The sequence below is a fragment of the Coccidioides immitis genome, assembly GCF_000149335.2.
Source record: "Coccidioides immitis RS genomic scaffold supercont3.6, whole genome shotgun sequence".
NCBI lineage: Eukaryota > Fungi > Ascomycota > Eurotiomycetes > Onygenales > Onygenaceae > Coccidioides > Coccidioides immitis.
The window spans coordinates 571,556-597,052 of record NW_004504312.1 but is presented as its reverse complement, the minus strand read 5'-3'; the positions used below and the strand labels follow the sequence as shown (position 1 = coordinate 597,052).

Here is a 25,497-nt window from a genome sequence, read left to right as displayed (position 1 = left end):
AAGATGACTCAGGGAGTGTCTGCATTGTAAATAACGCACTCCGAGCGCCATCATCCAAGGCCTGGATGCTCGCAGCTCTGAGCTTTCGGTACACATTAGCTCGGTGATCGGCATGTTTCCACTGCGGTTAGCTCGGATCTTCCCTTTGCTTAGGCTGGAGTCTCAAGCTCTCGAGGCTTTTCCCTTCCTGCCCGGCAAAATAGCGGTTGAACCCCACGACCTTGAGCTGTCCCCGATTGGCGTCGTCCCAACTTTTTGTGCCTGTGACGTCATCCCGATATCCAGCTGCCTCCCTCCGGATCGACTCCGAAGCAATCTTCCCGAAAATTAAGACGGCGGAAACACGGCAATGGATGCGATTCAAAGTGCGTTAAGGATTATTGATAGCCTATTAGGGGAGAATGAAGATATCTGCGGACTAGCTAGCAACAACGGGGGCTGCGTGGCTGCAAATCTGAAGCTCTGACTCGTCAGCTTTGACGATGAGGGCATGGCGAATAAGGCATGTTTTGCCGTTGAAATGACAATCCTCTTAACGTGTTGCCGATCCTATATTGCAGTCTAGGCATTCCTGAGTCCCATACTTTTTTATCGCGCTAATCTGCCATCATATAGTTTGTAGTGTTTGCTGTTGGACTGAGCATGGAGCTGGGCTGCTCTCGATTTCCTCGGGCGACACGCCAAACTGTCGGTGCAAAGCTCAAAATTGGGTCTACATGGAAAGACCGTTACCTATCCCCTACAAATGTCAAGATTCAACCTATCGGACCTATTTTCAAGCGCCACATTACGTCCAAGGGGTCGACAGCTGACCCCGGTTCTGCCCCCGATCGAGAGCGAGTGGTGATACTCGGTTCAGGATGGGGAGGCTATACGCTCTCGAGGCGACTGTCCCCTTCTAAGTTCTATCCGACCGTCGTTTCCCCTCGCTCGTATTTTGTTTTCACTCCACTTCTGACAGACGCCGCTGCCGGCTCCCTCAACTTTTCTGAGATTGTGGAGCCCGTTCGTGATCGGAAGAGTCAGGTTCATTATATACAGGCTGCTGCTCGGAGTGTGGACTTCAACAAGAAAACTGTTATGGTTGAGGCTTGCGTTGTCAAAAGCGGGGTGACAGAATCGCCACGTGTGGAACGATCCGAAAGGGAGACAGATCAGGGGCCACAGATTGGGAACCTTCGGGGAAAGGAAGCCCTGCGAAAGTGGGAAGCGGGTCAGGTATTCGAGGTACCGTACGATAAACTGGTTATCGCCGTTGGCTGTGTTAGTCGTACGTTCAACACACCAGGAGTGAGACAAAATGCAATGTTCTTCAAGGACATAGGTGACGCTAAACGAGTGAAGAGACGGGTGCGAGAATGCTTCGAGTTAGCTGTCATGCCCACAACGAGTTTCGAGTTGCGAAAGAACCTATTGCACTTTGCAATTGTGGGCGCTGGCCCCACTGGAACCGAATTGGCCGCTGCACTTTGCGATTTTCTACACGACGATATGTTCCAAATTTATCCTACACTGAAAGATAGCACTCGTATTACCTTGTACGACGTGGCTCCAAAAGTTCTCAGTATGTTTGATAAGACGCTGTCGGATTATGCAATGACCGTCATGAGCAGAGAAGGTGTGGAGGTGAAAACCAATCACCATATCCAAGAGCTTCGATGGGGTGAGCCGCACAAGGATCCGGCCCCTGAGATGGATCCAAAGGGCTGCTTGACACTTAAAACGAAGGAAGGAGGAGAAGAAGGCGTGGGAATGTGTGTTTGGGCCACCGGAAACGAGATGAATAAGTTTGTCAACGATTCTTTGGGCCCACTGGAGCAATTCCCGACATTCTCAGCGCTCGTTCAACCCGGCCATACTTCTCCTAATGATCCAAAGTCGGTCGCTTGGAAAATAAAAAAAGCTCCTAAAACCGGAGCTCTTCTCGTTGATAACCATTTGCGCGTCCAGCTCGAGTCCGAAGACGGTAGAAGGGCTGTGATGCAAGATGTCTTCGCCCTGGGTGACAACTGCATGCTGGAAAGCGATTCTCCTCCTGCAACAGCACAGGCCACTAATCAAGAAGCGTGCTGGCTAGCAAAACGGCTCAATAAAGGAGGTATTGGCCAAGAACCGGGCTTTTCGTTCAACAACTTTGGCATGATTGCGTATCTTGGGAGCTCGAAGGCTTTAATGCAGATTCCAAGCAGCGAACACCTTCCCAAGGGTATCAAGGGCCGCACAGCGTGGTTAATATGGAAAGGAGCATATTTAACTATGAGTTTGAGTTGGAGAAACAGGTTAAGAATTCTGTATTCCTGGATGTCCAATTGGGCGTTTGGAAGAGATATTTCGAGGTATTAGGTAGGGAAAATTTCCGAGCCTGAAAGAACGCAGACTGGGAAATTTTAATTGCATCGCCATGTTGACTCTGTAGTCAAAATGAAAGGTACGAAGAATTCGAACTCATTGACCAGTAATCGCTAGCCACACACGGACTGCGTAGCACAAAGCAGCTGTTCATCGCTGAATGGCAGTTGAAGTAGCACAGTCTGTTGAGAGTGAGTTGAGTTATAGCCACTGGTTTACCTACCAAAAGCCACTCACTCAAAGTGAAGGGCCTTCGGTTAGACTGGACGCGCGTGGAAGTACGTGGCAATTGGTGTGTGCTGTTGAAAAGCCGAAGCCTAAAAAGAAGGGACCTCGGCGAATCGATCGCCCAGTGCTTTTCCCCGCAGAGGAGATCCTCGAAGATGGGGAAGCTCCAAAAAGCCCGTTCGGATGATGGAAGCTTCATCTTCGCCATTCATATCTGTCAATTTTTCGGACATGCATTGTAGCTGTCCCAGTTAGTTCCGTGGTTGACAGTGATACAATAGACATTGCATCCAGCTTGACTAGGTCACAACCGCACGTTGAGCATCACTCCCAATATTTTACCCTTAAACTTATCTAACGAAGTCGGTTCTATCTTCCCACCATGTCCACTGAACCAGCGTTCAAGGAGATCTCGCGCCAGAAGCTAGCCCAGCTCGACTCAAAGATACCCAAAGAATGGCGCCTTCCAGCCAAATGGATCCCTGCTGGGATGCATTCGCCTGAAGAGTCGGTTGCAAACACGAAATATGATGCCATTAATGTCATGGATATCCCGAGACAGTGCAGGCTTTTAAGCACAAAGCAATTGGAGATCACTGAGAAGTGGGATGTCAAAGGGCTACTGGGGGAGATGGCCTCTGGACGACTGACGGTCACGGAGGTGTGCGAGGCCTTTTGTAAGGTAGGTAGAAGACGATGAGCTATATAGACTCTATGCCAGTCGCTGGCATCCATTGGCATTATAATATACCTTCCCGAATTTTGGAACTATACAGATATGGTCTAATGTTCGATGACAGCGTGCGGCCATAGCTCACCAACTCACGCGGTGCCTCACCGAGCCTCTCTTCGACTCGGCCCTGAAGCGTGCATCTTTCCTTGACGCTCATCTCAAGCGAACCGGAAAGCCTTATGGCCCTTTGCATGGCCTTGTTGTTTCAGTCAAAGACACATTTGATGTTGAGGGAGTTGACTCCACCACCGGCTTGGCCAGTCTTGCATTCAAGCCTGCTAAGAAGAATGCACCTTTGGTGGACCTTTTATACTCTCTCGGAGCAGTTATCATTACGAAAACCAACATTCCCCAAACCCTTGCGGCTTTGGACAGCGTAAACAATCTTTTTGGCCGAACCCTGAACCCGTTGAATCGCCAACTTACGGCAGGAGGAAGCTCGGGTGGTGAAGGTGCCCTCGTAGCCATGCGAGGCTCTATGGTTGGAATGGGCACTGATATTGGCGGCAGTATCCGTATTCCGGCAATGTGTAACGGAATATATGGATTCAAACCTAGCAATGGACGAGTTCCTTTTGGCGGCCAAGAAAGTGCCATGGTGCTAGGCAGAGGGAGGACATCGATCCAAGCCGTGGCTGGGCCGATTGCACGATCCATGTCCGACATCGACGTTGTGATGAAAGAGATTGTTCCACGATCAGAATTATGGGGTGTAGATTGTATCCCCGGGAAATGGGCGAGTGAAACGCATGCATTAGGAGAAGGCGAGCCGCGGAAATTCACCATTGGAATTCTGCGTTCTGATGGCCGTATTCCTCCGCTTCCACCAATTGCTAAATTACTTGATGAAGTCGCCCAGAAGCTTGCCGGCGTTCAAGGCGTTGAAGTCGTGGAAATTCCAGTTCCAAAAGCACTTGGTGACTGCCAAAGCCTCGCCAATGCGCTGATGGCGGTTGACGGAGGCGGTTTCATGGTCGATCTTATCGAGAATACAGGCGAGAGTCTCATTCCTTGGCTCCAGGGCAAAACCAAACGAGGAAAACCGAAGACATTGGCACAGGTATTCGACCTCCAAGCCAAGAGAGAAGAAATCGAGAAAGCCATGATGGAGATGTGGACGAGGGGTGCAGATCAGACAAGAAAGGTCGATGCGATCATCCATCCCGTAGCTCCGCATCCAGTCCCAGAGCTGGACAGATATAACGCTGTCGGTTATACATCGAGCTGGGTTCTGTTGGACTATCCGGCTGGTACAATTCCGGTGCGGAATTTCAACGAAGCAGACCTGGACTTGGGAAAGGAGATGGACTCTAAGATTTTGACAAGTTGGGATAAGAGAAACAGAGAGCTGTGTATGTTCTTGAATCCTCCTGTATCTCTTAGCTCTTGCCCGTATCCTAACAATCTTTTCAACTCCAGGGAATTCAAATACTGTGAACCGACGCGTCTACCTTAATTCACCACTCAGCATTCAAGTATTGACGCCCAAATTGCATGACTACGACTTATATCATGCCATGGATTTGATTGACAAGGCCCTGAATGGTTCAAAATCTACCCCGGTAAAGCTGTGAAACCCGGCACCTATGACACTTCGTGACAGCTGAGGTTTATCAAATATTTATATATAACCGTATCAAAGATGCGATTCAATCTTACTAGTATATATACGTCTATACCGATGGGAGGGCGGCGGATAGCCTCGAGATATAGGGTATTCGTCTAATCTACTTCCAAATAGTAATGGGTGTATGTACCTGGAGATATCAAGACAGTATTCGTCCTATATTTACATCCGCCCCTTCAAATGCGCGCCACCATCCGTCGTAATACAGGCTCCGTTAATATGGCTGGCTGCTCTGCTCGACAAGAACACCACTAGGCCGGCAATATCCTCAGGCTCGCCCAACTTCTTATTAGGGCTATGCTCTGCCAATTTATCCTTCCCCCCCTGGATCTTCATGAGTTCGTTGGCCATTTTGGACGGATAAAACCCCGGTGCAATTGCATTTGACAGGATGTGCCGTGGTCCCAGGGCGACAGCAAGGTTCTTGGCGAGATGGATGGCGGCGGCTTTGGAAACGGAGTAACTGAAGGTGGCGTTATTCCCCATGCTACCGACCATTATTCCGGCCACGGAGGCTGTAATGATGACACGGGAGGGATCTTCAACAGTGGCACGAGCCTCGAGGAGAGGAGCGAATCTAGGATCTTTGTTAGTTCAACCAAGGAGATAAGGCCGGGGATCAGAGAGGCCTACTTCTGCACACAGTAGAAAACGCTCTTGACGTTCAGATCCATGACCTTCTGGAACGCTGGCTCGGGATGTGTCTCGAACTTCTCTCCCCAAGTGGCTCCGGCGTTGGCAAACAGGATGTCGACATGGTCAGTTGTTTTCTTTACTTCGGCAACTAGTCGCTCGATCTCTGATAACTTGGAGCTGTCTGCAGGGATCGAGATGGCCTGGGCACCCGGACGCTTGTTTGGCAGGGCATTCAAAGCGGCAACAGCTTCTTCGCATGCCTTCGCTTTGCGTGAAGTAATGTAGACTTTGGAGCAGCCCGCTTGGAGGAGACTTAACGCGAATCAGTATGAAAAGAGCTACAGACGGGAGGGAAAGAGCTCTGTATGGAGATAGCAACAAACCCGCTCGCAGAGTGTAATCCCAAACCTCGAGAGCCACCGGTGACGACTGCAACCTTGCCCTCGAGGGAAAAGATGCTGTCAAAGTTTCGGAGTTTGACTTCTTGCTGTGCTGCTGCCATTGTGAAACTCAAGGGTAGCTCTATTCGGAGCTGTACACTGAGTCTATAAGATCGTTTGAGAAACTGGGAATACAGCAAAAGGATCCGTAAGTCAACGGGGAGGGAGAATGTGATAAAAGTCTGGTGCTCGGGCAAGGCATCGTGGAACAAGCTCGGCCTAGCAGCTCTCAAGAAGAGTCGAGCCATTCGGCTTGCGGGGTCAACCTTGACCCGTTCATTATGCTCTGGAGGCGTTGCCGAATTTACGGCTCGGATATGCCGTAAAACTGTATGTTCCTCGGGTTAATATACAGTCAGGATGGGAGGCTTCACGGACAGTCAAACGGGCGCAAACTACATAGTAAAGGCAATCGCCATTTGCACCTATCGAAGAGCGTAGTGAAAGATCAAAGAGCAGTTTGCAGAAGCGCTCCCAGCGTCCTGTCAAGGCTGCTCTGGCGGTTTTCAGTGATGCCGAGGTTCAGCCTCAGGGCCAGCCCGGCGGATTCGCGCCAACGCCAGTAAGTATTAGTCAGTTTTCGGGCCGTGGTTATTCCGCTGCTCTGTCGTGCTCTCAGACCACCTGGGCAAAAAAGGCCAATCGCCTGGGGGGTGTGTTCAGTTATCCATAATACGTTCTCACCTCCAAACTCGGCCTCTCGAGTGTCTTTTTTCTGCTTTCAGGCCAAGGGATAGTTGGGGTCGGTGGCTATGACAGTCATGCAGTGGCGGTTTACAAGACCGTCACCCCTCCGCCTCAGAACGGAGTTCAATTCCTTGCCGCTGCTACTGGCGTTAGTATATCGCCGGACTGCAGTGGCCCGCACCACCCATAATTATCACAGCGACATTGGTTGTATTGTGGACAGCTGTTGATTTGATGAGTTAACAGCCCTGGTTATGAGTCGATGTTGATGTCGATGGGACAGACTCTCAGGGACGAGGGAAGCTTATGTACTTACTAAATAGCCTCCATGCCGAAGACGATATGCCACACTTTCTCCATCACCCAACCTACACCAAAATCATCTGTTGTCTGCGTCTCTGCAACCCATCTCAGCATCCGTTCATAGTCCGTCCTTGGCCTCCTCAGAATTTGTTTCCGACTAACGGCGAACTGTGCACAGCAGACTCCACCAATATGTTTCGGCACATTTTCGCGAGGAACGGCAAACAAGTCCATATAGATCTCCGCCAGATGCGCCCGCACATCGTCTCGACTAATATCGTTTTGTGTGGGATTCAGTGGATTTGCGCTGATTGGGCATCCGGGATTTTCCATGCAGCGCAGATTAACATATCCTTGAGCATCGACAGCCTCGTAGCGGAGATGTCGGAGAACGTCTCGGGTTCTGGGTCCAAAGAGGTCATTGTGCCATTGCTCTTGATTGGCGTGAATGAAGATCGAATATGCAGGGAGTTCGTGGTAATAATCAATGATGAAAGATAGGTAAGCGGCTGCCTCGCGGCCTCTAGCCGATCGCGGGATCAATAAGTCACTCTCGGGCGGCGTCTCGGTCGTATAGATAAACGCTGTGTGGTTTCTAGTGATATAAGCCAGGTAAGCAAAAGGAGAGAATGGGGATATTGGCGCTGGAGGCATGAACGTACAATTCTGAGCAGGTATCATGGATCCACCGTATGTCTTCTGCCTTCGTCTTTGCTGCTACCAAAGCCTTGTGGATATTACTCTCTCTATAGCTGGGTGTATCTAGAAAGCCATTTCCAAACAGGGCTGTTAGCTTAGATATCTTAAATCTGCATAACCGCCCCACGGAGAACCACCTTTCATAAATTTCCAGTGGCACAATGTGTATGTGAGGAATAGCATGATGCATGCCACAAGAATGGATCTGATCAGTTTCATCGTGAGTGCATAGAATGTCATTTTCCATTGAAATGCATCTATGTACATCTAAATTGAATCCACTTGCCTCTCTGTCTATTCGTGTTGAGTATTGTCTGAGTTAGCTAACTAGCTGGAAAGATCTCTGACGTAGTTGAGCTTGAGGAACGGCAATGTAGGGTAACCTCGGATGGTTGCAAGTCAGAGTTCACAATTATAATTAACCGGCCGCTTCCAGGCACAAAGAAAACTCAAAAAGGGGAGAGAAGCAAGGTTTGTGCTTTCAAGCAATATGGATATGCGACGGTTGAAGGTATGAAGCCAGGGAGAGAATACAAGCCTGGGTATCCAAAATGCGGCAGCGCCTTGCTACCTACGTGGGCCCGTCGAAATCCCAAACTTCAGACTTCATTTTTCCTTGCGCCAACTATTTTTCAGCCTTCTAAAGGTAGAAATTGTGGCATGATGCATGGAAATGATATACCGCTCCCCGTGGTTCCGGTCGCGACTTCAAGGTTAGATATAAGCTTCTTTCAAAGTTGGTTGGTTCTCCACTCTAGACTGTGGAGTTTCAACTTGGGATCATCGTCAGGGCCTAAATAGCTGCAGGAAACAGGCTCTCATCTTACGGAGTGCTCTTGATATGCTTATCCTTTCTTCTTTAGCTTCTTCCTGGACCACTGGCATCAGCCCCCTCCTATTTCAATTTTTCCTTCTAAAGCTACGTTAAGGCGGATTGATCAATTTCTTCCTTTCCAACGTCAATCCATATGCGGTTTTCCCGTCTTTCGGCAAGCTCGATGGGGTTTCCTCTGAAATCTCTTAATTCTGAGAATCCTGGATGGACAATATTATGTAGCCAAAGATCGGCAATCCCGAAATAAGTGCCGTAGTTTCGGGAATCCTTCCCATGCAGCTCCAACCCCCACTGAGCTCGGAGAGATTGCCCGTTAGAACAGGGCGAGAGCCATGGTCATATGCCGATTAACGAGATAAATCGGCATTGCGGCTATTTGCTGAAGTGGGATTTTGCCGATTCCCTAGTTTTGAACTGTCACTGCGGAGTAAACTACCTGGTTAGTCCACTTCGCGGACGCCGGCATATCGACTAGTAAGCTCATCTGAGGACCCGTTCCGGGTTCCTGCCCCAAGCACATCTGTGTGGATAAGATAATCAAGAACATCTTAGAGGCGGTGATGCTCCGAGCGCATATGGGACATCCCATAAGTCTACCCTACAAGTCGGGATTGTAGTGGAAATATCAAGAATCTTACGGAGGCTGTTGTTCTTTTGTCTACAATTTCAGAACACAGCGCGGCTTGCCGGCTCAGCCCTCATCACCCGGGGCTAAATTCCGGGCCGAGTTGTTGCGTCACACGACGTTGATTCGTAGTTGTCCAGTTTGGTGCTAGCAGTACTTATTGTGCCAAATTCATCTCATCCCATATTGAAACCCCGACCGCATGGCATTTTGGTATATATAGGAACCCGGAATTACACAAACAAGGATACAAGGGGAAAAGCATAACGCCAAACTAAGAGTAAAGGAAAGGAAAACCACAAACAAAGGAACAAGATGGCGCCCTCCGTCGTTGAGGCACCTGCAGCATCCCCCGTTCCCCAAAAGCAGGGCCACGCCGATGACGCCAACCCTACTCAGAGCAATGAGCACGGACAAGTAATCGAGCAAGTTCAGATGAACAACCGGACAGTCGCGGGCAAACAGCTCCGTATCAGAACCTATCCCAAGTTCGACACCCTCGAAGACGAGCGTCTATATCGCAAGCAGCATCTAGCAGCTGCATTTCGAGTATTCGCAGATCGCGGTTTCGACGAGGGTGTGGCAGGGCATATTTCAGTGCGAGATCCAATACTGACGGATCATTTTTGTATGCGATTTGTCTCTTTTCCCCAATGGCCTCCTTAGGCAGAGAAGTAAGTCGCATAATAACCGCATCGAGCTGTAGGGTTGAATCCGCTTTCACAGCACTTTTCTCAAATATGCGTCTCTGATCTCATTTTGGTCAACGAAGACGGAGAGGTTGTCATCGGCGATGAGCCCATCAACTCGGCAGCATTCTCTATCCACTCCGAGATCCATAAGGCGCGGCCAAATGTCAATGCTGCCTGTCACGCCCACAGTGTGCATGGAAAGGCATTTTCGGTGTTTGGAAGGGAGTTGGATATGATGACACAAGATGCTCTCCGCTTCTATAAATCCCACGCAGTGTACGACAATTTTGGCGGCGTAGTGCTCGATCGAGAGGAGGGAATTCGTATTGCGAAGGCGTTGGGTGACGGGAAGGCCGTGATTTTGCAGAATCACGGGCTGTTGACTGTTGGAGAGAGTGTGGATGAGGCGGCATTTTGGTTCATCAGCTTGGATAAAACTTGCCACGCACAATTGTTGGCAGATGCGGCGGCAAATGGATCTGGGTATAAGAAGATCATGATCAATAAAGAGGAGGCTGAAATTACAGCAAAACAAGTCGGGGGGCCAGAGAAAGGTTGGCTGGCGTTCCAAGGATACTATGATGAGCAGATCGCAAAAACGAACGGTGCATTCTTGAAGTAAGCACCTTTGTACACCGGTCGCGCGAATGGAAAAACCATCAACCCCTATTGTGCATAAGCATATCATAGTACACGATGACTGATGAATTAAACAATGCTCCTGGCTCCCGTAACTTGGACCCCAGAAAAAAGTAAAATCTGCGGGGGTACTATTGTAAAGAATTCCCACAGTCTTATTTAGGTTTTGTGCTGTTGACAGTTAAACAGACGCAATTCATATCCCATAAATGGCGGAAAGCCAGATGCCCAAAAATTCATAAACAGGTTAAGAATCCTGTTTCTGCACAAGTTGGTCAATAAGCAGTTATACATCGGATCCACATGTCTCCAGGCTCCGAGCACCGCTGGTAAAATCAATCCTAAATGTCTAGAAACTATGAACCGAATAAATACCGGCTAGCCTCTTTATATATTATTATCAATGTTTAAGGGAATCCGCCCCGCAGCAATGAAAAAAAATGGAAGTGCTCAAGTTTCACAAGACCCAGCATTAAGCTGTTAGAGGTCGCCCAATTCGGCAATTGGATATTTGGGTTGGCGGGACTGATCCGAGTCGACAGGGCTGTATTTCTTCACGCTGTCGGGAGTAGATGAACGAATGGACGATATGGTATGCCTCTTTAGGTTATAGCTGGTTGTTGGAAGTGGCCGTGCGAGGGGAAATTCGGATGGTTGCTGCGGCATGGCGTTTGATTCTTCATCCCTCTCAACGGTAGGATCAGGAATATCAATCCTGAAGGTGTTTTGAGTCACATCTGGACTGGGTGCTCGATCAGAGTTCTTCGAGAGCAGTTTGAGCAGTTGTCGTCTCTGCAGCTCGGTGTCATCGAGGCGGTGGTCTCTGCGCCGTCGCCGCTTCCTTTTGAGTCCGGACGCTGAGAACTCATCACGCCAATGATAGAGGACGGCTATAGCGCATCCGACTGTGAAAATGGAGCATATAACGATGGCGGCGATGGCCAAAGTGTCGAGGGGCAGACTTCGAAGGACGGTATTCAAGACGAGATTTAACAGACCGGTGATACTTGAGCCGAGGTAAGCCCTGGGAAAAATCAAGTTAAATGTCACTTTCCAGATGAAGCAGCATGGGTAGGGGGTGCATACAAAAAGATAGAATCCACGAGCTCATAGGCCTTTCTCCATCTCACACAATATATTACGCAGTTAATCGATGCGACGACAACCAGGGCCAGAGATACCGCAATCAATGCTTGTCTATTTCCTCCTAAATCCGAATTCTCGTAATCCATAGAAAGAGGGAAAATCAAGAACCTGAAAGGTTGGTAAGCAATGGCCCATCAGAGGTGTCTTGCTGTCCGCAATTACGCCGAATCCTTTGGACACGTACCCAGCCAAAAGCAGCCATGCTGAACCGCTTGCGAAGAGCTTCCAGTACCATGGCAGCTGGTCACCAAATATTCCCAGGCTGCGTCCAAGTTCTGAATAACGATGGGAACCCATCTTTGTTCAGCGTCACGGCATTGGCATCTGAAAGAAACGAGAGACGATGGGAGCGTCCTGGGTGGATGGAGGTACAGAAGTTGCGAAGCGGGGCTAACGAGCGAATCTTTGAGTAACTGAGGCGGATCAATCAGTGATAAGGGATGCCCATCGTCAGGAGAAAGAGAGGGGGGACGGGAGTTCAACAGGCGAGAGAGGGTGTCTCTTCCATTCCAGCCGTGAGGAAAGGAAAACGTCCCTGGATCTGACGGGCAACGCAAAGGCTTATGACCGCCTTAGTCATGGAAACGGATCGCAGTTGGCAGGCAGCGTCGCTTCTGCTGCAGCCGACAGGGTTCTGCGAGGTTGGCAAGCTAACCGATTAACCAACTAGTGGACTGCCAGCCCGTCAAGGATGCAGCTGAGGCCGTCGAGTGGCGTAGTGCGTCGTCACGACAGGCACAGAAACGGAGCACATACATACATACATACATGCATGCATACTTTTTGTAAGTAGGTATGCAGATAATAATAAACGTGTGGACCTGGGCAAATTTGGGGAGGGGGAAAAGAAGAATAGTAGCGCGAGAACGACGAGTCCTTCACCAACGCGCCATTCAGCGGGACCGGTCTGGAGCCGCTGAATTGCGCTAGTTATTTGAAGGCCACTGCCATTCAAATAGCGCCTATCTTTGCGATGCCATAGGCCGGGCTGCCAACAGCGGTTTCACACCCGACAGCTGGACGACGAAGCGCCGAGGGACGGTGAGCCCGATCAGCCCGCGAACTTTGCAGCTATGTAGCGTGGCTCGGGATGGACCCTCTTTTCTCCTCTCATCGACATCGTCAGCGTGTTTGAGTTTTCTAACCCGGTAAACTCTTCGTAAGGCTGACGAATGGTGAGTTCGTGAGCGACAGTCTGTTGGTCACTGGCACAGCGAGGGCTCCACGCACCTGAGCCCCTCGCTGAACCTTTCCCAGCAGTGCCTTTGACTGTCGAAACACCCGGATATACACGCAGTACATTCATACAGTTACATCACTCCACCAAGTTCACACCACTCCAGCCATCGTCGCAAATGATGCTAATAATGAGACACGAGAAAGGACTTCCCCGACTTTGGCGCTGTATTCCACCTGCAGACGTCTAACGACGGCTCGCAGAGAGAGCTCCGTGATTCCGGGGAAAGGCAGTCAATGAAACTGCAGGCGACCTGCAATATATGTGGTTATGTACATAGCACATGCCGGTCAGCCTTGCATCCCGAGCTCCTCTCTTTATGACGTTTTATTGGTAAGGGTTCCCGCTTTTAAAGTCTAATCGTGAAGCCCTTGACGTGAATGCCGCGGATTCTGCACCCTCACACCAACAGCGTCCGCGAGCCGGCTTGAAATCATCGGTTCAGCCCTCGAGGATTTAAAGACAGTCAATCCTCCCACATCCTCGGGATTGAAGCAGGGATGTGACCAATCTGATAGGCTTCCAGACTGCGATGCTCTCATTAGGCTTTGTCTTGCCATAAAATGCAAGGCAGCTGCCACCACCCGCCAGCCTGAATGGCCTCAATTCCCGTATAGCCGGAGGACCGCGGAACCTGCAGCGGAGGCGTAATTCCGGAGAATTGCGATGCGTGCGGAGCTTCCAGGATAACTTTATAATTGTGATACACCATCCGACGGGGGTGGTTCTCAGTTTTCTTTCTTCGTTGTGGCCAGCAGAGGAGATTCCGCATGGTTGCGCTCGCTACATATTTTTCAAGCTGCAACTCGACAGATTCCAACATGTGGATGCATTACAGGCCCGTTCTCTCGTCCCCAGCTAAGATTGGATTTTTCGCTGGGTCACCCAATTTTGGTCGGGTAACGTTATGCACAATATTTCATTGCCCCAAGAGTTCCTTCACCTTAATGGAAATCAATACAGGAAATGGGCTTCTATGGAGTGCTTTTCAATGTCTAATTGATTAAGACAACCCGCATGGAGAAAAGAATTTTTTTTTTTTTCCCTTCATCAAGGGCAACAGTGAGCAGCGACTTAGCTTGTGAGCAAAGCAGCTTGAGCCTGCATCTGTTACACCGTGTTGAAACTTTCGTGCGATATATCCGCACACAGATTAACCTCTGCTCGCATATTGTATCAACAGTCTGAGCTTGACAACTCCATGAGCAAGTTCCTAGTTTTCAGAAACAGTGTTGGACAGCCAGAGTCTAACTTTCAATTACCAAAATGCTGCTCTATATTGTGTTACACAGCCTGAAATTCAGAACTACCCTGTGAGATGTCAGAGGACTTCACCCTGGACACAGGAGTCATCGAGACCTTTGTAGATCGTCATATGGGATACGGGCGATAACGAGGCCCTACGCCTGGAACAGGTGCTCCCCTGCCCTTCCGCTCTCCGCTACCCCTTCTCCAATTACGGCCTCCTCCGGGAGTCCTGGAGACCGCGGGTTGAATATAAAAGGCGCAATGGTGCCGCAATCTGCACCGCATATCTTTGAATGTTCTCGCTGGTTTGCTACAACGCTTCGTTTGGTGTCTTTCTTTAGCTGGCATTATGACGGTAAATGCCGCAGACGTTGAAACAGGATCTCATCCCCAGACTTCCCATGGAAGTGAAATAACCTCAGAAATACCAGCGCAAGAGTCTTTGCAGAGAACTCCTGAAAAATCCAATATTGTTGACTGGGATGGACCAGATGACCCCCAAAATCCCATAAACTGGTCTTCCGTTCGAAGATGGATGACGATTACAATAGTTTCTGTCGTTACCTTTCTCAAGTACGTGAAAAATTTGCCTAGAAGCGGAATTCTCAATAACCCATCTCGGTAGCGCTTTTGGATCAACGGTCTTCGCACCCAGCGTCCCCGAGGTGATGCATGAATTCAACATAGACAGCGGTGCTCTCTCCAGCTTCACTGTCTCTGTTTTTGCCATTGGTTGGGCTGTTGGTCCGCTGGTCTTGCCCCCATTAAGCGAGTTGTATGGGAGGAATCCACTATACCACGCTTCCAACTTATTTCTTACCCTCTCCTCAATGGCTTGCGCTCTCAGTAGCAATTTGACCATGCTAATTGTATTTCGGTTTTTTATGGGACTAGCTGGATGTCCATCGCTTTCTCTGAGCGGTGGAACAATAGCTGATCTGATCCCATTGGAAAGGCGGGGAGTCGCTTTGAGTGTGTGGGGTATGGGGCCCTTGATGGTGCGTATATTTTAGTCTGAGTTATTTGGGTCCTGTCTAATAAAATGAGCGAACTCTATGCTTTTATCTGCTGATCGATACGGTAGGGCCCGGTAGTTGGTGCGAAGTCAACCATGATGTGAAACGCTGTGCTCGTAAGCTGACTCCTTGTTTCAGGGCCAATTGTAGGCGGCTTTATGACTGATAGCACTGGATGGCGTTGGGTATTTTGGATGATGACAATTGCAGTATGTTCTAATAGCCCCCGACGCTGAAACCGTGTGCTGTCATTGATGATGACAAGAGTGGAACACTCACCATTATATCACTATTGCTACTGCGCGAAACCTATGCTCCGGTCATCTTGGGCCGCAAAGCCTCCCAGCTAAGACAAGAAACTGGAAACATGGAGCTTACCACGAAATATGATAAAGGCGAAACCCCTGGGTATCTCTTTAAGATGGCAATCCTCCGCCCTACCAAGCTACTTCTCTTCTCGCCGATTGTCTTTCTCATGGCACTCAAAATTACCATCTCATATGGTTATAGCTACTTTCTTTTCACGACTTTTACCTTCGTCTTTGGAAATCAATACGGCTTTAAGCCGTCTTCGATCGGTCTGGTATATATAGGCATCGGCATAGGATACGTGGTAACACAAATCATTGCAGCATTATTTTCTGACCGATACATCGCTCGAATGAAAAGGGCCAATGCCAATGGTCATCCAAAGCCAGAATGGCGTCTTCCGCCGCTCGCGTTGGGTGCCATAATCTTGCCACTGGGCTACTTATTTTATGGCTGGACCGCGATGTACCGTTTGCATTGGGTTGTTCCAATCTTTGGCACGGCGCTCATCGGGGCCGGAACGTTATGCTACTTTTTTTCGATTATGGCATATCTGATCGATACATACACAATCTACTCCGCAAGTGCCATCTCCGCCAACATCGTTCTTCGATCCATCGTCGCCGCGACGCTACCCCTAGCGGGGACCAGGTTGTATGAAACCTTGGGCATAGGGTGGGGAACGAGTTTGCTAGCGTTCATTGCGTTAGCCCTGGCCCCGATCCCTTTTTTTCTGCTTAAATATGGGGAGAGAATCAGAACCCATCCTCGATTCCAGGTGAAGCTTTGAGTTTTTGGGGGGCGGTAGCCTGTCTAGGGCTGAGTGACACATCACGTTGACGGGATATAGTAAAACCTCACGGTCTACGGAGTCCTCCGTTCTTATATTGTATCTTATGGTGTTGAAATATCCGCCGCGGGAGAGAGGTTACGCGGATCGAGAATTAGCCAGGATTTTCCGCTCCTTATGCTGTGCTTATCTATGCCAATGGAAGCCATGCGGCAACCCAGGTGGCGGGGGGTTCAAAAAAGGGTTTCATCTCACAATGTATGTATGTACTGTACAGGCATACTCCGTACGGAGGACATACATTATATATGTGACTTATGAGGCCAATGGAATTTCCCGGTCAACTCCGTCTAGATTTGATATTTCTTTCCAATGACTTCGTAGGCATGAAAAGACACGAGGTTCTCCCAATGGCTCCTTCTGAGGCTGTGTATGCTTTTAACATCAGGATCTAACCCCGCTCCCCCAGCGGGCCGTTTATATTTGATTCCCGATGTATGTACGGAGTATGTGCACATGGATGTGTGTGCAATGTGTGCTGTGGAATCTTTTCGGCTACTTTTGACGCGTACACACACGAGGATATCATAAGGGAAGATTGCAGTCAAATGGGAAGCAATCGAAGGAAAATAGGAAATTTCATGCCGTCGAATACCCTTCAACAAGAGCGTCCTTGAATGAAGGATCGGGATCCCGGGAGAAAACTTAAGGCAGGGTCCCCCAGCGAGCTTACGCCAAAGTGGCGTGGATTGAAGCGTGAGCGGGATGATTCCGTTGTTTCACAGTTCTCATGCTTGTTGTTCTGGCAGGCCTAACCCAAGTATTCTCGCGCACCTTTCATATGCGTGATTGAAAGCTTGGTGGTGTCCTTGGTCACCTTGGTTCTTATAAGCTCTCAAAACCAACTGCTTGTCGCGCACTGGATCAGATGATGAATGTGGAAGATCAGCAGCCAATTCCCAAGGAACGAGATCGAGCTAAAGCTAATTCAGCAGCTGAAACGTCCGATTGACCACGAAAATCTGATCGCCGTTGTTTTGAGCCAAAGGCAAGTGGCTAGATGCGGAGGAGGCATGCTCGTTTTTCTATCCTGTGAAGAGAAATAATTCGCCTTTTGGAAACACCTACCAACGGCCTGAAACCCATAATCGACCTACGTATCTTCTCTCTTCACATACTCCCGACTGACGAATGCTTCCTTATGTCAAGGGGTGAAAAAGGAGGGAAAGATGTTTAGACAGCATGACTAAGGAGTCCAAGTTCTAGGACACTATCCGTTTCTAGTTAGCGCCAACTTGGGGAAGACTCGGCGTCACGTGTTAACCTCAACGTCGCCCTTCAGTGTTCACCAAACAAGTCAACGATAAACATCTCGCAGCGATCGTCAGAGGTTACTAGCCCCTGTAAGGGCGATCTGTTGATTAGGCGAGATTTAAGGATACAGAAGACGCGAAGCAAAGAAAGGTACTTTGCATTCTCTCTCCGGGCAGGGAAATAATTAACCCGAAAAGCAATTTTGCTCCGCAGGCTGAGCGCATCACTACTGACAACATATCCAGAGGGCATCAGCACTGTTTCACGTTGAAGTCGAGAGCGATAGGATGACCTGGTGCCATTCGTTTCAAATCATTGGTTTCCCTGAAGACATTCCGTCCTTTACTCAATCATGATCCCAGAAGAACAATGTTTCGCGTGCTTTTCAGCACCTCACTTGAATGTCGATTTCCCCATTGCTTTGATATCCTTGATCGACATTTGGTAGGGCCTAATGGGAAGAGAAGCTTGCATTCGTCACCATCAAGCCTATGGGATCAGGGGTATGAAGCTCGCAATGGGTCTTTCAAGCGCGTTAACAAGACCTGGATTTGGCTTCGACTATTCCACCTTTGATGGATGAGAGAGGGGTTGAAGCCAACCCCGCAGGCAGAGTCATGGCCTGATCACCTCTTAACCGGCATTCAACCTCATTTATCTTTGAATGCTAGCAAGGACATCCTTGTTTCACTGCCATCTGATTTCCCTCCTCTCAACTCCGAAGCGCTGTCGAAACTCATATAAGGAGCCTTCTTTCTCCCTCCAACTTGAGCCTGCCAGGACGAAACAACCAAGCAAACGATAGTACATGAGGACGGCCTAAATACATTTGCTTCTCTTTCTTCTTTGCCATTATCCTTTGATCTTTTAGCTGCGGCTCTTTTTCCATCATGCAGTTTCAACTTGTTGTGATGGCCCTGCTGGCTATCGGGGCCATCTCGGCACCTACTTCGCACACTTCTTCAGATTACAGCCTTGTCAGACGAGTCGCTCAGGGTACGCCTCCTCCAGATTGCCCTCCATGTGGCCCTCCCGACGGTCCACCCGATGGACCCCCAGAGTGTCCTCCATGTGGTCCTCCAGACGGTCCTCCCGATGGGCCTCCAGACGGTCCTCCCGATGGTCCCCCAGAATGTCCTCCATGTGGTCCTCCAGATGGGCCTCCAGAATGTCCTCCATGTGGCCCTCCTGATGGTCCTGGTGGCCCAGGCGGTCCTCCCGGCGGTCCCGGTGGTCCTCCCGGCGGTCCAGGTGGTCCTGGTGGTCCTGGTGGTCCTCCTGGTGGTCCCGGCGGTCCTCCCGGCGGTCCTGGTGGCCCAGGCGGTCCTGGTGGTCCTCCTGGTGGTCCCGGCGGTCCTCCCGGCGGTCCTGGTGGCCCAGGCGGTCCTCCTGGTGGTCCTGGTGGTCCTGGTGGTCCTCCTGGTGGCCCAGGCGGTCCTCCCGGTGGTCCTGGTGGTCCTGGTGGCCCAGGCGGTCCTCCCGGTGGTCCCGGTGGTCCTCCCGGTGGTCCTGGTGGTCCTGGTGGCCCAGGCGGTCCTCCCGGTGGTCCCGGTGGTCCTCCCGGTGGTCCCCCAGAATGTCCCCCATGTGGTCCTCCAGATGGGCCTCCAGACGGACCTCCCGATGGTCCCCCAGAATGTCCTCCATGTGGTCCTCCAGACGGTCCTCCCGATGGTCCCCCAGAATGTCCTCCATGTGGTCCTCCAGACGGTCCTCCCGATGGCCCCCCAGAATGTCCTCCATGTGGTCCTCCTGATGGTCCTGGTGGCCCAGGCGGTCCTCCCGGCGGTCCTGGTGGTCCTGGTGGTCCTGGTGGCCCAGGCGGTCCTCCCGGCGGTCCTGGTGGTCCTGGTGGTCCTGGTGGCCCAGGCGGTCCTCCCGGTGGTCCCGGTGGTCCTGGTGGCCCAGGCGGTCCTCCCGGCGGTTCCAGTCGCCGTAGGGACCCCATTGCATTCTAAACGCATACCAGCTTCGAAGCCTTCCAAACTGTGTCGAAAGTGAGTCTTTCCTATCTCTTTCATTTCTGTGATTTGTTCTTACCTCCGTCCACCTAAGAATTAGGAAAACCCGGATAGGGCCAAAGTTATGCTCGAGACTTCGAACCGATTGCTTGAACGGGACCTTAGTTCCTTCAAGGTCATGGAATATCCAGGAAGGCAAAGCAATAACATATATTCTTTTCTGAGTTGTTTTCAATGTGCCATATGCAAACATGTTTTCTTTTTAGTCTTATTGAAGATGACCTTGCTCTTATTGTCTTTTAAGGGTTCACCTGGCTGCATGTTTCTTACATATTTTTTGCCTTGAAACTTTTCTTCGTGTGAATATTGCATTGTGGACATCTGAATGAGTCCATCTACAGTGAAGAATACCCTGACTAATGGATTTCATCCTTTACAACTTTCTTATCATCAAGCACCAGGTCATCACTCCCCCCTTTTGGCCTAGCCGAATTTATCCTAACAATATGACCGAATTCTTCGAACATCATGCCGAATTACACACAGCTCCATTTTTCACTGACTGGCGAGCAACTTGGCTCTCTTTCCCTCATCTCGACTGCTTTCATACCTTACTTCGTACTCCCTAGTTTGAATAATACCATTGTCAGTCAAATTTTCCGCGCTGGGGCTCCTCCGTTCATTATTCCCCCTACTCATTAACCCTGTCTTCCGCCGGTCCTTCGACTTTCTCGGGTCGTTTATCTTACTATTGTGACCGTATGAAGCATATTTCCCAATCCGCGAGTCGTCGTTTGCAGAGTGAAGGAGGTTTTCACAGGGATGTTCCCTTTTGACACCGGTTCTAGGGTTTGAGCTTCCACTGTGGGTGCCGGAAGTATAACTCTGGCCTGCACCACCGGAGACGGAGAGTTCATAGAATTCGGGGATGGCACCGGCCATAAGTCCCGTTCGGAGATCAGCAAGGACGCGTTTGAGGCCAGGAATACTGGCGGTGACGATGGAGAGGCACAGGTTGACTTGAAGCCATATCGATGGTGTGACAGCGTGCCATGGTTGATCGGTAGGGTTAGACTTGAAAAAAGGTTGTATTTTGGCCAAGGATATTGCAGTGAATACTGCGACACTGTTTGGGATGGTAAGCAGGGTGGTGCTACATCTCCCAGGGAGTGACGAGGGCAATCCATACAATATTCGGGTTCCGAAAAGAGCAGCGACTGTCATGCGTTTCTTAAAGGAAAGCTGCACTCTCCATACAATGAAACAGGGCAAGATGACAGTCGCAACGTCGATGATGACGCTGCCAACACCAAGGCTAACATATAGGGCTTGTTGATTCAAACACCGGCCTGGTGTAAAGTCCCAGGGCCTTGGCCGATCACATTGGAATGAAAGGGTGAAAACGCCAATAATGCCCCAAAGGCAGATAAACCCCAACACCCCATAGCATGCGAGGAGAAATTTATGGAATGGCTTGATGGAGATGATAAGAACGACCATAGACAGCTTGGTGCATGTCAAGGAGACATGTGCGAGAATCTGACTGGCATAAAGATGCTACTTTCTCCCAATGAGCCGCTGGACAGGTATTCAAAGGGGGGCAATTGAGAATACTTTACTGTACTGTTCAAAGGAAGCGCCACTAAGAGCGTTCCTATGGCGCCCAAGTCCATTCAAGCAGGCATATCTCATACACACACCTTCGACAAGAAATATTATCTAGCTCAATAATAGTGATTAGTCGATACCACCGGTGGTTAAAAGCAAAAGGAAGGCATCGTACTGTCGCCAGGGACAGGAGCCAGTCACTCATCAAAAGCCGGCCGACGATTTTGGTTCGTGAAACAAACGCTACTCCGACCACCAGCAGGGTCAATATTATGAGAAGAACGCTTGTAACGACAACATATCCGCTATTATCGTTAGGACTGATGGGCAAAAGAGGTGGCAGTAGGATATCCTGATCACTGTTTGACATCACGATGCCATGAGCAAGAGAAACTCAATTTTCAGGATTTGCACCAATTTTAGATAAAAGAATCGCAGGAAACGGATGGAGTCGAAGAGTAAATTCACGAGACTCCATCTTCACATCCACTTTGGATCAATTCAAGACCAGAGGGAGATATAACCGGATATAATCTGACAAAAAGTTCACTTGCCACGATACCCATGAACGACTGGGTTTATTTTATTGAAAACTCTCTCCGAAGCTCCATATTTCTTCAACTTCTCTCATGACTTCATCCAACAGTTGGAGCCACCCGTATCCCACCCGCAGGAACGACAGACATATGAGTTAGTCACAAACTTCCCCGAGCAAGGGAGCTGTCGAGAGATTGTCGGGACTGGGACGATTGAAAGTGCATGAGTGACGAATCGGAAGCTCGACTCAGACACTGTGATACCCAGGATAAGATCACAATCCTGCAACTCCTAGGATCCCAAAACAAATCCAATTTCTTCAGGGCCCGTGGAACTGGGTATCCCAAGTCTCCCGACGCTGTACGAAGTAAGGCGTCTCAATAATTCATAGGAGCTGCGAAGGCCGAAAGGGATGCCAAGGAGCGGCGTCTCGGAACGCGGATCCGAGTCCCACTCGCAGCCAATTCTGGCGCTGCACTAGCCGCACTCGGAATAGCGTTAACTGCCGCAGCTCGAGGCTTGTCCGCTAAGTCTGAAAAGGGCCTGTTGGTGCCAGCCCGGGATGGCCCTGAAGCCGGCTCCAAGGTCCCTATGCACCTTGGAAACCACCAGCAGTCTCGTCACTCAATGGGAGCTCTATGAGTTGGATTCTTCCAGATTTATCACAAAAAGAAGCAAAAACAGAACAACTCGCGTTCGGTGGATCAAGCGGCAAGGAATATTTCGTGCACGGGATGATAAGCGGGCATGGATGCGACATCCCAGGATCCTGCGCGCGGGCGACACTGGAGCAACCAAAAAATTGAAATCTAACCAGTCATCCTTCGAATTACGTGGGTGTGGTGTGACCTTTCCCAGATTGGACGGAGGAGAAGGGAATATGTCTTTAGTTCGATGACTGGCCGCGACCTTTCCAGTCGGTTTAACAAATCTCTCCTCAATCCCAGTCCAGCATTTTCCCGCCACAATTATTTTTGCATGGTTGTGCCACAGTCTTTCTGAATCATGAATGGGTGACACTATTCCTCCGCAGGGTTTTCATAATGCCGGTACCCTTGCTCATGCGACTGACTGACCTCGACCATTCTGTGGGATGCACAGCGAGAACCATCGTCAATTGACTGAGGGGTTCTGCACACTGGTTTGACTTCTTCATCATTTCTCTTTCTTCCAGCTTCATTCCCGCGCTTTGCTTGGGAGGGATCGCCGTAAATAAGGCATTTGGAATTTATTTTGTTCCAATCCTCATTTACATTGTGTCAATCCTTGCACGACATCATTCGTCTCATGAAGACTGATCAAGTCTCATGAACCGTCATTATGGAAGATGCTGAATGCTACAAGCTGGATGTCCATTCCCGTATCCAGAGCATAGACTCTCCAAAGGAGAATGAAAAGGTCTCCTCCGGAGGCTATGGCTCGAAGATCGTGGAAGACCAGACAAGGATAAAGGTATGGCGTGTATAGCGACGATAATCGAGTGATCTCTAACGCGGCGTTTATAGAGGCTGTTTAATTTTACTCAAATATTCTTTTTTGCCTTGACCTTTATGTCCAGTTGGGAGACAATGGCTCTGTATGGAGATGATATCAACCAACTATGCAAAATATCAACTACTAATATTAGCTGTAGCAATTTGACGGCTGTGTTCACAAATGGAGGTCCGCAAGCGTTGGCTTGGGGTATCCTCGTTGTGGTTTCCGGAGCTCTAGCGCAATCTGCTTCTCTCGCGGAAATGGCTGCCATGCAACCAATTGCCGGTGCGCAGTATCACTGGACTCACCACTTGGCGCCACCGCGTCAAAGAAGGTTCATCACCTGGATGCAAGGTAATTATTACCCAGATGAAACTGCAGCTGTCAAAGAGCTTTTCCTTTTGCTTATATTCGCATTACAGGCTGGATTACGTGGTTCGCCTGGGTCTCTCTCCTCGCTGGCGTCGCAAACACTACAGCAAACATGATCCAGGGTTTAGCCATCATCAACTACCCGAACTATCAACCAGAGAGATGGCATCTTACCATGATCATGTTTGCGATGCTTATCATCGAGGGGTTGATGAATATGTACACTTTCTGGCTTATTCCGTGGGTTGAATTGCTGGCTGGTATATTGCATATCGTCCTTTTTATCGTCTTCGTCGTCGTCTTGGTGTGTCTTGCACCCCGTCATACAGCCGACTTCGTATTCGCCAAGGGAGCGTCAGCTTCGGGGTGGAATAACAGATACGTTTCGTGGAACCTAGGACTTCTCACTCCAACCTGGGGCTTTGTTGGTATGCTATGTTATATTTTCTAAAATTTCATGTCCCTAGGGAGATGTTGACTCGCTTAGGTTTCGATGGCGCCGTCCATATGAGTGAAGAAGTCCGACGTGCCAAGAAAGCCATGCCACGGTCCATCTTCTGGACTGTTGCGACAAACGGGGTCCTCGCTTATGCCATTATCATCGTGATCCTGTTTACTATGGGTCCCCTGGAAAACGCATTGCAATCAAGCTTCCCTATCATTGAGATCTGCCGCCAGGCGACCGGCTCTGTCAGAGCCGCCACCGCTATGGTGTGTGGGCTATTGGTTATATCGCTAGCTGTTAACCTTGCTAGCATTGCATCCGCATCACGGTTAACATGGGCATGGTCTCGAGACGGTGCCCTCCCGAGTTGGTTCTCATATGTAAGTACTCGTGGGGCTGCAACTTTCCCGGAAACCTTTTATTCTAATAATCTACTTTTGAGATTGATCGCAAACACTGCGTTCCCGTTCGAGCGGTCTGGCTCCCGATTGCCATTGTGATGGTTCTCGCATGCCTAAATATTGCCAGCGTAACCGCTTTCGGTGCGTTCATTGCCCTATCCTCTATAGGCCTATTCACTTCCTACCTAATTGCTATTGGATGCATGGTCCACGCACGGTTCTTCCAAACACACACGCTGCAATTTGGCGAGTGGAATATGGGCAGGCTTGGATTACCAGTGAATATCTTTGCTATATGTTACACCATCTACGTCATCATCTGGCTTCCGTTCCCATCCCTCCTGCCGGTCACCGGGGAAAATATGAATTACTGTCTCCCAATTTTTGCTGCAAGCACGCTTTTTGCATTGTCGCTATGGTTTTTGCGGGCTAAGAAGCATTGGGGAGGACTAAATAAAGAGGTTATCCGCCTTGTGGTTGAAGGAGGGGAACTCAACCTTAAATGAGCCACCTTTTTTTCACTGCCGTTTTCGGCTCAGACTGAAATAGCTTTTTTTGAAAGTGTTTAAATTTGTCGCCTCAGGAGCAGGAAAAAAGAGGAAAAACAGGACAAGAAAAGCTCCGAGAGTAAATAAAATAGGTTAACAACTCCTCCGCACATAGAACAATGGGGAAGAACATGCTCTCTATCAAGGAGAGCTCGGGGTCTTCAAAAAGGAAGTAAGAAGATTACATCAAAAGCTAATTTGTATCATATGAGAGACCTAATATTCATTCAACTACTGACTAATTTATTAGGTTGACACTGGCATCTGCGACTCTCAGTTTGTCTATTCAGTAGGGGATGGTCCGACAGGTTGAGCCGGAAGACTTGCTGCCAAGATGCTCCTTGCTTCAAGGACGAGGATTACGCTCTGTGCCCAGTCAATCTCCACGTGGATAAATACATTCTTTTGGATCGATTCAGTCGCAAGCGAATAAATTCAACTCATAAGGAATAAAACAGTGTCCATGGAGCGCTTAAAAGTTTTGAACACGGACAATCAGTTCAATCGGAAAATGCAGATGGTCATTTAAAACAAGATATGATTTGCATATATCTCCTGTTTGAAAGAATGCAGGTGCTCACACCCGGTGATAACTA

The 25,497-nt window shown here is 49.5% G+C and overlaps 11 protein-coding genes across 11 annotated transcripts; 6 read left to right on the top strand and 5 right to left on the bottom strand.

Annotated features, from left to right (window-relative positions):
- The first annotated feature begins 207 nt into the window (after window positions 1–207).
- CIMG_11064 (pyridine nucleotide-disulfide oxidoreductase) lies at window positions 208–2,459 on the top strand. The gene is made up of 2 exons (XM_012358221.1): window positions 208–502; window positions 623–2,459. The coding sequence occupies exon 2, from the start codon at window positions 643–645 to the stop codon at window positions 2,341–2,343; it is 1,701 nt and encodes a 566-aa protein (XP_012213644.1). The 5' UTR covers window positions 208–502; window positions 623–642; the 3' UTR covers window positions 2,344–2,459.
- Window positions 2,460–2,959: 500 nt separating this feature from the next.
- Window positions 2,960–5,071, top strand: CIMG_03155 (fatty acid amide hydrolase; the record flags this gene model as incomplete). The annotated part of the gene is made up of 3 exons (XM_001243713.2): window positions 2,960–3,259; window positions 3,378–4,662; window positions 4,730–5,071. 3 exons carry the CDS (start codon window positions 2,960–2,962, stop codon window positions 4,882–4,884), a joined length of 1,740 nt encoding a protein of 579 aa, XP_001243714.2. The 3' UTR covers window positions 4,885–5,071.
- Window positions 4,989–6,185, bottom strand: CIMG_03154 (3-oxoacyl-acyl-carrier-protein reductase). The gene is made up of 3 exons (XM_001243712.2): window positions 5,957–6,185; window positions 5,571–5,885; window positions 4,989–5,514 (listed from the first exon to the last, which is right to left on the bottom strand). Exons 1-3 carry the CDS (start codon window positions 6,073–6,075, stop codon window positions 5,100–5,102), a joined length of 849 nt encoding a protein of 282 aa, XP_001243713.1. The 5' UTR covers window positions 6,076–6,185; the 3' UTR covers window positions 4,989–5,099.
- A 638-nt stretch (window positions 6,186–6,823) lies between these two features.
- CIMG_03153 (uncharacterized protein) lies at window positions 6,824–7,942 on the bottom strand (the record flags this gene model as incomplete). The annotated part of the gene is made up of 4 exons (XM_001243711.2): window positions 6,824–6,923; window positions 7,017–7,598; window positions 7,666–7,765; window positions 7,840–7,942. 4 exons carry the CDS (start codon window positions 7,940–7,942, stop codon window positions 6,824–6,826), a joined length of 885 nt encoding a protein of 294 aa, XP_001243712.2.
- Window positions 7,943–9,275: 1,333 nt separating this feature from the next.
- On the top strand, window positions 9,276–11,169 carry CIMG_03152 (class II aldolase/adducin domain-containing protein). Its single transcript, XM_001243710.2, has 2 exons — window positions 9,276–9,790; window positions 9,869–11,169. The coding sequence occupies exons 1-2, from the start codon at window positions 9,478–9,480 to the stop codon at window positions 10,474–10,476; spliced, it is 921 nt and encodes a 306-aa protein (XP_001243711.2). The 5' UTR covers window positions 9,276–9,477; the 3' UTR covers window positions 10,477–11,169.
- Window positions 10,445–12,352, bottom strand: CIMG_03151 (uncharacterized protein). The gene is made up of 3 exons (XM_001243709.2): window positions 11,824–12,352; window positions 11,580–11,747; window positions 10,445–11,517 (listed from the first exon to the last, which is right to left on the bottom strand). The coding sequence occupies exons 1-3, from the start codon at window positions 11,934–11,936 to the stop codon at window positions 10,974–10,976; spliced, it is 825 nt and encodes a 274-aa protein (XP_001243710.1). The 5' UTR covers window positions 11,937–12,352; the 3' UTR covers window positions 10,445–10,973.
- A 2,121-nt stretch (window positions 12,353–14,473) lies between these two features.
- CIMG_03149 (multidrug resistance protein) lies at window positions 14,474–16,239 on the top strand (the record flags this gene model as incomplete). Its single annotated transcript, XM_001243707.2, has 5 exons — window positions 14,474–14,697; window positions 14,750–15,122; window positions 15,209–15,221; window positions 15,279–15,349; window positions 15,406–16,239. 5 exons carry the CDS (start codon window positions 14,474–14,476, stop codon window positions 16,237–16,239), a joined length of 1,515 nt encoding a protein of 504 aa, XP_001243708.2.
- Window positions 16,240–18,307: 2,068 nt separating this feature from the next.
- On the bottom strand, window positions 18,308–19,767 carry CIMG_13683 (uncharacterized protein; the record flags this gene model as incomplete). The annotated part of the gene is made up of 2 exons (XM_001243706.2): window positions 18,308–19,539; window positions 19,594–19,767. The coding sequence occupies 2 exons, from the start codon at window positions 19,765–19,767 to the stop codon at window positions 18,532–18,534; spliced, it is 1,182 nt and encodes a 393-aa protein (XP_001243707.1). The 3' UTR covers window positions 18,308–18,531.
- A 302-nt stretch (window positions 19,768–20,069) lies between these two features.
- On the bottom strand, window positions 20,070–21,671 carry CIMG_03147 (uncharacterized protein; the record flags this gene model as incomplete). The annotated part of the gene is made up of 4 exons (XM_001243705.2): window positions 21,298–21,671; window positions 21,129–21,233; window positions 20,704–21,071; window positions 20,070–20,640 (listed from the first exon to the last, which is right to left on the bottom strand). Exons 1-4 carry the CDS (start codon window positions 21,490–21,492, stop codon window positions 20,070–20,072), a joined length of 1,239 nt encoding a protein of 412 aa, XP_001243706.2. The 5' UTR covers window positions 21,493–21,671.
- Window positions 21,672–21,881: 210 nt separating this feature from the next.
- Window positions 21,882–22,301, top strand: CIMG_11060 (uncharacterized protein; the record flags this gene model as incomplete). Its single annotated transcript, XM_012358220.1, has 2 exons — window positions 21,882–22,026; window positions 22,051–22,301. The coding sequence occupies 2 exons, from the start codon at window positions 21,882–21,884 to the stop codon at window positions 22,299–22,301; spliced, it is 396 nt and encodes a 131-aa protein (XP_012213643.1).
- A 678-nt stretch (window positions 22,302–22,979) lies between these two features.
- CIMG_03146 (amino acid permease) lies at window positions 22,980–25,009 on the top strand (the record flags this gene model as incomplete). Its single annotated transcript, XM_001243704.2, has 5 exons — window positions 22,980–23,111; window positions 23,165–23,489; window positions 23,558–23,935; window positions 23,995–24,332; window positions 24,395–25,009. The coding sequence occupies 5 exons, from the start codon at window positions 22,980–22,982 to the stop codon at window positions 24,857–24,859; spliced, it is 1,638 nt and encodes a 545-aa protein (XP_001243705.2). The 3' UTR covers window positions 24,860–25,009.
- Between the last annotated feature and the right edge of the window lie 488 nt (window positions 25,010–25,497).